Source organism: Acipenser ruthenus, chromosome 23, assembly GCF_902713425.1.
Source record: "Acipenser ruthenus chromosome 23, fAciRut3.2 maternal haplotype, whole genome shotgun sequence".
Classification (NCBI taxonomy): Eukaryota; Metazoa; Chordata; class Actinopteri; order Acipenseriformes; family Acipenseridae; genus Acipenser; species Acipenser ruthenus.
Window position 1 is genome coordinate 7,714,178 of NC_081211.1, and position 9,320 is coordinate 7,723,497.

General features: G+C 37.6%; 1 protein-coding gene across 2 annotated transcripts; it reads left to right on the plus strand.

Moving 5' to 3' along the window:
- Window positions 1–956: 956 nt before the first annotated feature.
- LOC117412761 (stathmin-like) lies at window positions 957–6,161 on the plus strand. Of its 2 annotated transcripts, none has more exons than XM_034021323.3 (5): window positions 957–1,069; window positions 3,964–4,008; window positions 4,717–4,889; window positions 5,014–5,205; window positions 5,665–6,161. In XM_034021323.3, exons 2-5 carry the CDS (start codon window positions 3,996–3,998, stop codon window positions 5,722–5,724), a joined length of 438 nt encoding a protein of 145 aa, XP_033877214.1. In that variant the 5' UTR covers window positions 957–1,069; window positions 3,964–3,995; the 3' UTR covers window positions 5,725–6,161. The 2 variants fall into 2 exon arrangements, with proteins under 2 accessions (XP_033877214.1, XP_033877215.1); XM_034021324.3 differs by lacking the exon at window positions 957–1,069 and adding an exon at window positions 1,468–1,601.
- Window positions 6,162–9,320: the final 3,159 nt, after the last annotated feature.

Here is a 9,320-nt window from a genome sequence, read left to right on the forward strand (position 1 = left end):
TTGTAAAATATCTTCAATATGTGCAGATGTGGAGATTGTGAAAATATATTAAATATATTTACTCTAAATTGTCCCAAGCACATTTTCTGTAAGGAAATAAAGGCAATTAAAATTATAAAACAAAAAAGAAACAATGTATTACGGTCAAGAGTCCAGAGCCTGCCCTTGCAGTCTGATAAGCTGGGTGAGTCAGCACTTTAAACACTGAGTCTTGCTGGCAGGCCGCTTGGGTCAGCCTTGACCAGACAATAAAGTGCAGAGCCAAGTGCTGTCCAATATATATTTTCATATGTAGTGCATCTGATTTGGGAATAATGCAAAAAAGATGACTTTGAATGAGACAAGCTACTCCATTGTCCAGGTTTGACAAAGGATCAATTGTGCAGCTTTTCTGGCCTTCAGATTCAGCATCCTGCATGGCCAGTTCTGTTTAAAGGGGCTTTGTCCCCCTTTGGAGGCATAAGATGAGTCTTTTTTTTTTTTTTTTAACCTTAGTCACGGTTTTATTGTGAAATAATAAAGCCCTGATTTACCAGTTAGTGAGATAAAGAATGGGTGGTGCAACTTCAAGCAAGACAATATAATGCATTTATGTGATTATGAATTATATATATATATATATATATATATATATATATATATATATATATATATATCCATTTTTATAAAAATCTTGTATGTAGCAAATTATGCTTTTTCCATTAACATAACATATTAATAACGGAAAATAACTAGATTAGAAATTTCTGTTTTAAATATAACGGTTCTTGCAAATGTCATAAATGATAAATCGTGAGTTTCTATTAGAACAAAGAAAGATACAGTTCTGATGCATGCATTCAGACACCACCCTTACCAGACATCATGCTAGTCATCTCCTGGCTGAAAAAAACTACAAATACCAGAAACCTATTAAAGATGGGCTTGTGTATCCAGCCAATAGAACGTGAGAGTGGAAAGTGACGTATGGTGGTTCGGTCTATTTTTGTGCAGGCAGGTCTGAGCAAAGAAAGAAATCGGCGCGAGACTACTGGTTTGTTTAGAAAGCAGTTTGACATTCTACAGCAAGGTGGGTTCAGTGCATTACCAGAGCGGCGGCTGATAATGCTGATTAATTAATTAAACCAAGCAGCAAAAAAATAAATACAAAGTATCTGGTGCAATTTAGGGCAAGGTTTTTGGTTATTTTAAATTAATACCTTGCAACAATTAAGAGTGTTGCATAGTAAATCTTATTACAAAAATAGACGGTATGCCTGTAGCACAATGACTTAAGGATGCAAAAATATATATACGATGCGTTTTTTTTTTTTTGTTTTTAACCGTGCTTATTAATATATCGTTCTGCGATTTGTGCATGCAGTAGTTTAAAGGAAAATTCACCGTGCATGTGTCACGTCAATATTGTCTTTGTTCTGGATCGAAATAGGCGGGTGTCTTGGGATATGCTGCTGTAGGATTGAAGCTGGGCGTCTGGAATATTCTGGGCTGGGTCCGAATGAACACGTTTCTGATTCTTTTGAAGAACGTGCTGGGAGAAGCGAGGGCTTTAGTAGGATACTGATTTTAAAAACAAAGAAGAAAAACAGTTTATTTAGGAGGTGAGGCGTTGTCTTTTGATTGTATATATTTAATAAAGAACTGCGTATGCACTATATTTAGAATGTAACTGGCTGCCGTTTAAATGCTAACAAAATAAATTATTTTATTACTGTTTGAATTTGCAATAAGCATATTAAGTTTTAAATGCATAAAATCAGTTTTGCCTATACCTATCACTGGCAATTGACGGCAGCAGGCCCATGTAGTCAGGGGGAGGAGGAGTGTCAATTTGGATTTAATTCAATTTGTGGAGAATGTGGAACAAGACATTAAACTAACAAAGAAATTGTCTGTACAATGGAAATAACACAAAAAAGGGGGGTGCGGCGGGGGGGTAGACACGCGCTCTTTGCTTTGTTTATAACCCGTCAATGCTCTCTTGTATAAAACAACTCGTTCTTTCGTTATTTTTCAACCGTTGGTGTTTTTCCATTTATTAGCACAAATAGATTGCTTGTTCTTTTGGGGTAGCAGTTTAGCGCTGTAATATTGAATATTCTTAAATGTGTTAATTTAAGGTCCGGATGTTAGAATATTTAGGGGTCGCTGTAGGCGGGATTAGTAAACCAATCGTTCTGGCTTTCTTAAACCTAAAAGTATGCAGCGTTTTCTCTACTGCATCAAATCCCGTTATCGCCGGATCTGTTCTGTATCCAAAGTACCTGCAGTCGGAGTTAATCGACAATCATTTGTTGGACTTCTGTTGTATTGTCTTGTTAGTGATAGTACATCAAGGATAATTCAGCTCTGTCGCACTTGTTTAGTAAGGAGTAGCCGGTGTAGTAAACTTGTGCCTAGGTTATATTATCCGTAAACCGCTACTCCTTTTTGTAAATATAAACCGACTGCTAAAAGGATTTGGGCGGGTCTTGTTAATACTAGCGAAGGGAGTAAAACCGAAACAGCTCATGTGCCACTTCCAAAGGTAGTTGTCTGGAACGTATTAAGTTACTTTTGTGATGTGTTTTTAATTTTTTTTTTTTTTTTTTTTTTTGGTCCCGTGTCAAAGCGTCGTTTTGTCTGCGCGCGCTACACTCATTTAAATATTTGAAAGTGGGAAGCGCGGGCTTTGAAGTCGAATATTTGTGTGCTATTTACCGGTAAGGATAGTATCAAAATATAATATACATATGAAAATTGAGTATTTGGGTATCTAAACTTTCGCTCTGTTAGTCCTAACAAATTGGGGGGGGAAAAAAAGTTGTTGTCATTAAATTTCTAAAACGTGTATATAAGGTAAGTGTAAATAGAGCGTAGTTTGTAAGCGCCTCCGTTAGTAAACGTAATGTTACCTGTAATTTCAAAAGTTATGTTTCTCATTGCTTTACAATTTAAATGTATTTATTGAGACTGTACCATCTGATCGTAATTAAGCTGGAAAGTAAAACTAAAATCTGGTAAACTAGCTTCAAGAAAACATAAATCCTAAACTGGTTTCTTCGCAATACCGTGGGAAGGTACATGACGCTGCAGTTCTACCAGTGCTAGAATATTATCACTCACTGCGGTCAGTGCTGTTTAGCTTTGGTTGTGGTCATTGAAAGGACGCTTCATACTTCATAGCACAAGACTTGCCAGCAGTGGGCGTCGTTCTTCATCCAACGAAGAAACAAAAGGACACTACCCAGTTTCGTAAGGCCCAAATTCTAAATGTTTAATTTAGGGCGAAAATATGTGCGCAACTTACGAATCAGTACACAATTTTAACCCTGCAAAGAAAACATGAAGATATTTAAACATCTGTCCTGTGCTTTGTATAACCAAATACTGTGCTTTGTTCTACAATGTACTGCATTGCACCTGGTGTGCACATTCCTACAATACACCAGTCCGTGTGTGTGTGTGTGTATGGAAGTAAACTTGGTACACATTTTTACATTTGTAAAGCTATGGATTTAAAATGTTAAATGTTTTGACCAGGTACTTTTAAGATTTAAAAAAAAAAAAGCCTGCTTGATCATCCAGCCATTCATTGTCTATTGCAAATTGCAACAGAATGGCTTGTATTAAACTAAGCGTGTTGGCTTTCACCCCATCAGGTATAAGTTAACTGATGGTGAAATTGGACTGTGCATTGTGCTGCTTTGTGCATGATTGAGATGGTGCCTAGGTTTTTGTAGCTACCATGTCATTGTAATTACATTTATGCTGAGCGACTTGTGCAGGTCAAGTAAACCCTCACCTCTCCTTGGAATATTGTTTGCTATTACACCCTGAGTAATCAAAAGAACTGCTGCATGATTCAACAGCTGTCCTACCCACTCACAGTTTGAAGACAATAAATGTGTTTAGAAGTGATGCATTTAGTGAAATAAGGATGGGGGTAATGGCTGTTAACCTATTCTATTCTCACTTGTTTAGGATTTAACAAGCAGCTCTAGTCTTCAGTCGACATGGCCACATCAGGTAAGCACAACACTCCAGGCTTTTTTGCTCAGTTTATCTGAAGGTGTTGAACCATTTACACTGCTGGCTTCATGGTAGATTGCACTCTTTGGAATCTTTATTTTTTCTTCAGAAAAGAGAATCTACTTTAACATTTCTTCTGAACAGTATTCCACCAATTTGAGTTAATTTGGTTCCAAATGAGTCCTTAACTGTACTGAACAATATTCTGTGTACTGATTTTTATTTTTGTGGCTATTGGGTACGCTAGATGTGCTGTGAAACTGTACTGCTTTTATATATATATATTGTGTGTGTGTATATGTATATATATATATATATATATATATATATATATATATATATATATATATATATATATATATATATATATATATATATATATATATATATATGTATATGTATATATGTATGTATATATATACACACACATATATATATATATATATATATATATGTATATATATATATTATATATATATATATATATATATATATATATATATATATATATATATATTATGTGTGTGTTCAGTTTTTTGGGTGTTTTTTCAGATTGGATTAAATTCTTTAGAGCTGTTATTGCTTCTCTCCTGTCTTCTAATGCAGTTGACAGATCTATGGGAAAGCTTAAACATCTCAAAGATGGAACCTGTAAACTTGTTTGTGTAGTTTTCTGACTGCCTCTTTGACCTCCTTCCTCCTCAGAGATCCATGTTAAGGAATTGGACAAGCGTGCCTCTGGCCAGGCATTTGAGCTCATCCTTAGTCCTAACCATCCCGAAGGCAGGCCTGAGTTCCCCCTCTCGCCGCCCAAGAAGAAGGACCTTTCCTTGGAGGAGATCCAGAGGAAGCTGGAAGCTGCAGAGGAGAGACGCAAGGTAACATTAACATGCATCCTCTGGGTGGTTGAGAAATTAGTTTTTTGGCATGGAATGTTAACCAATATTGAAGGAGTCCACTGTCTTTTTATAAATACTTTGAGTGCCATTTAATTTCTTCTAGTCTCATGAAGCTGAGGTTCTGAAGCACTTGGCTGAGAAGCGCGAGCATGAGAAGGAAGTTCTTCAGAAGGCCATGGAGGAGAACAACAACTTCAGTAAGATGGCAGAGGAGAAACTGAATTCTAAAATGGAGGCCAACAAAGAGAAGCGTACTGCACAGATGGCTGCTAAAATGGAACGCTTAAAAGAGAAGGTAAATGTTTGGTGCTTTGAACCCTGTGCTGAGGCATTGGTTCCTTTTAATTCAAACGGGGATACAAAACTGAATTAAGCCAATTGTGTATGGCTACTGCCAATAGCAATCACTACAGATTTGCTTTAACTCCACAGTGACAAATATTGATACACCTTGACTCATTTTAGTGAGTTTTAGGCATTGCAATCAAACTTTAATTTTTTTTTTAAACAAAGTAACTATTTTTTTTTTTAAATTCATGCTTGATAAAAGTGGTAATCAATTCAAAGCATTTGGTGCCTAATGCAAAAGAATAAGTCCTTGTTCTACTGTAATAAAACCATGATTTTAAAAGTTGTGGCTATAGCAAATAACTTCAAAGCAGGCAATCTTAGGTGTCAATTCACTAGACTAGTTGTCCTAACACTAGAGAATTAGTTTGTACACAGACTAATGTTTTTTAATGTTTATTTTTAGGACAAGAAAATTGAAGAAGTACGAAAGAACAAAGAGACCAAAGAAGGTGGTGGAAACTGAAGTTTGCAATGTGGGGAATACACTTTCTCTTTTTTTTTTTTTTTTTTTTTTTTTGTGTATCCAAAGATGTATTGGCTTTTTTTAACTTTTTTTTTTTATGGCCAGTATCTTTCATTTTGTTTCCAATGGTAATTTAGTTCACTGCCTTTCTGGTTACCTTGTGGGGATAAAGAGGAGTCGTTCCACTCTTTGTAAGTGTTCTTGCAATGATATTTTGCTGTAGATAATTCCTTGTTGCATCTTTTTCTACCTATAGTGTTGAATTGCAGAGGCAAAGCTTTTAAATAAGCAGTGTTTACTTTTGGGGTGGGGGGGAGTGAAAGCATGTCTATAGTGCATATGTCCTTAACACTCTGTTATAGTATAAGCTGAAAATCTGTATCTGTGGAAGTCTAAACTGCTGTTTGTTAACCTTAATAAAACTACATGGAGCTGTTCATTTGTGTGGTGGGTGTGTTTTTTTGTTTTTTTTTCTCCCCCCCCCCCCCCCCCCTCCCTCTGGTTTGGCATCTTCTGAGCCTGGTGTACCCGAACTGGTTCACTAATCCACAGTAGCCATCACTACCTTATTGCAAGTGTATGGATTTGCTTCAATTGCATTGGAGAGAAATGTTTGAAGTGGCAGGAATGGCTGGCTGTTAAACTAATGCTAATTGTGTGGTTCTTGCACATTAAACCCTGTTTAGCCCTAACTAAATTGCATTGACTTGTTCTGTAAATCGCACCAGCCTGACTTGCTTAATGCTAAGCTTTGTATTGTAAATGTCAATTCAAATTTACCAGAAGTATTCACCAAATGCAGGGAATAAGGTGGCTCCCTCCCAGATTCGTTATTTTGAAGATCAATGTGGGTGTATAGTCATTAGTAAGATGTTGGCTTGGTGCTCTTGGCAAAACTGCAGGACACCCTGTATTATAATAGGCACTGTAGGGCACTAAATTGTGGAAAGCAAGTACTTGTTGGGTAAGTTAACTACTGCACCCTTGCCATTTTTATGGCTTCAGCCGTTTAGCACATGACTGCCATCTAGTGGCTGTATTGAGGACTCATGCAATGTTTCAGGAACGTCCCTGAATTACTCACCTGGGTATGGCCAAATGTGGTCTTCCAGTTCTTTTGAACACTGAGTTATTTATTTCATAGCAGACACTATCCCTAAATCCAAAGCTTACAAGGTGCTTTTCTGGTGTCTTGCCTTCCATATGAAACACACAGTCTCTGAATCTCAAGGTGCATTTACACCTCTGCTGTGTTTGACTCGCAATAGGAATCACTCAGATTCTCTTCTGCTCCGGCTGGTTTACATTGGTTAAAGCAGCATGGGTTCATCACAAAGGATTACAGTACAAGCATGCACACTGTGAAGCAGCTGACACTGAAATAGCTGTCAGTACAAGCAGAGTCTGCATGGGATGTAACTAAAAGTTTAATCTACAGGGCCTCCCAGGAGTCAGGCACTATAGACGATGTCATACATTGTGCTATCTGCACCACACAATATGTGAATTTGTTCCACTTAAAGACATTCTATAAATGCAAGAAATAAAAAGATAAACATGCAATATTCTTGTGAGCCCAGCAGGTAGTTTACCAGCAGAGTAAACATTTCTACTGGACACATTGAAGCTTACTAATCTGCATGGCCTTTTAACCTGTTCACACTGAGCCAAGTTTGCGACAGGTAAGGAAGTCAGCTAATGTATTATACAACGAATCCAACACAGTAAACTTTTTGAGGCATTTAAATACACTGGCCATGCAAAGGGACTGATTCACAATCCCAAAATACTTGATATCTCGCTCATTCACACTAAGAGGATTTTATCACATCCAGATTTTGTATTGACTTCCTTCATTGCCTACCTTGGCCATCACTTTCCTGTCCTGCACAAACACAGCCTCCTTTTCAGCTGCCCCTCACAGCAGGTCATATACCTTATTTTAATTCCTGTATGTGCCTTTCATTTCTCCCATCTTACTGCACAGCTTTGCATGTATGAAATATTGTATCGTTGTTGTTTAGAATCACTATAATTTTCTATGGCAGTCATCATATTAAGCACCTCTGTGGCCTCAGTAGAGCTCTCAGAATCATGCCTAACCTGTACCTGTCACCCATAACTAACACTCAACAGCGCTACATTTAGAAATACTAAAAACTGAATAAATTCAACGACAAACATTTTGCCCGTAATGAACATTGAAGACAATTAAATAGTCGAAATGTTTGTCATTGAATTTATTAGGTTTCTTGTAGTATTTCTAAATGTAAGGACATCTGAAGGGATGTATTGTTAGTGGCATTTGTGTTCTTTTAAACTTATTTTGTTTCCTGCAGTTGGAGCAGCACAGTTGAGCTCTGCATTGGTATTCCATGCTGGGAGTCCAGTGCTGGGGAACAAGGGCTCCTTTGTTTTCCCTGCACAGCGACGGCTGTGTGATCGGATTATAAACTGGGTACCAGCGCACACAGCTCCACTACCACCACGCCTCCTCCAGGATCTTACTAGACCAGGAAACTGCGAAACTGACCTGCTTTAGGACAACCTGCTTCTCTACAATGTCTTTTAATAGGGACGTTGCAGTGAGAGTTTTTATTTGAAGTACTTTCTTTGACACAGACAGCGGTCCTCAAAAGAGTTGAGAGCATGATCATTTTTCTCTTTAAGTAACAGCTGTAAATTGGCATACAATTGACATAACAAAATGACCATAGGGACAGAGGATACTGGATAGACATTTTGGGTATACTGTTTTAAAAACCTTCAGTTATTTTAGTTACAGTTAATACAGTTAAAGCTCCCTGCAGCCTTTTACCTTGTGCTCATTAAAGTGTGATAGCTCACATGTCATTTTGAATACATTTTCTTACATTGGCCTTATTATTTAGGGTAGGTGGCTGTCAAGGTCATAAATGACACGAGGAAGGCTGTTCAGTACAGCATTTAGGATTCCCCAGACAAACTCAAAGCATCTCAAAGCAGGTAAAGGCAGAGTTAGTGAAAAAGATAATAACTCAATACTGGAGGAGCAACAGAACCCAGAGCCGCTCAGAATGATTGCAAATAGCAATCAAATGCAAAAAATAATCCATTTAAAAGACATGACGCTCTGCCATAGTTTCATCATAGTGCTTTCATCCTGGTTCACCACAGTAAAGGGTTATAAGGGCCAGTTGCCCCTTATAAAAGTTTCCCATAGAAAAAGATGGTGAAAAAGCTTACTGCATTCAGAAAAATCTGGCCGTGTAGACAGTCCACTTTGTTACACCTTCTCCAAGGTAATTTTAGAAGTGGTTGACAAAATGTTGGCTGTCCAGTTTGTTTCCATTCCCTAACGTCAGTTTCAATCCCCTCTCTCACCTTCTCATGCTGTCACATGCACGCACCTCATGCTGCCAGCAGAGCACAGTGATTATTCATTCTTTTGTGGTTTTTCAAAATCATGCCTTTGTTACACTGAGGAAAATAATGCAGGACAGAAATGTGTCTATAGTGGGTATGAGCAACAGAAGCTTCTGATCTAATGTAATAAGGCTATTCATGAATAAATTGCACCCTATGGAAAGCTGCACATTGGAAATCACATCATTCAG

Excerpts from the sequence above, each read along its gene's own strand:
- LOC117412761 (XM_034021323.3), top strand. Across the intron at positions 4,890-5,013 it reads CTGCAGAGGAGAGACGCAAG|TCTCATGAAGCTGAGGTTCT; the intron begins GTAACATTAACA and ends AATTTCTTCTAG. Across the intron at positions 5,206-5,664 it reads TGGAACGCTTAAAAGAGAAG|GACAAGAAAATTGAAGAAGT; the intron begins GTAAATGTTTGG and ends GTTTATTTTTAG.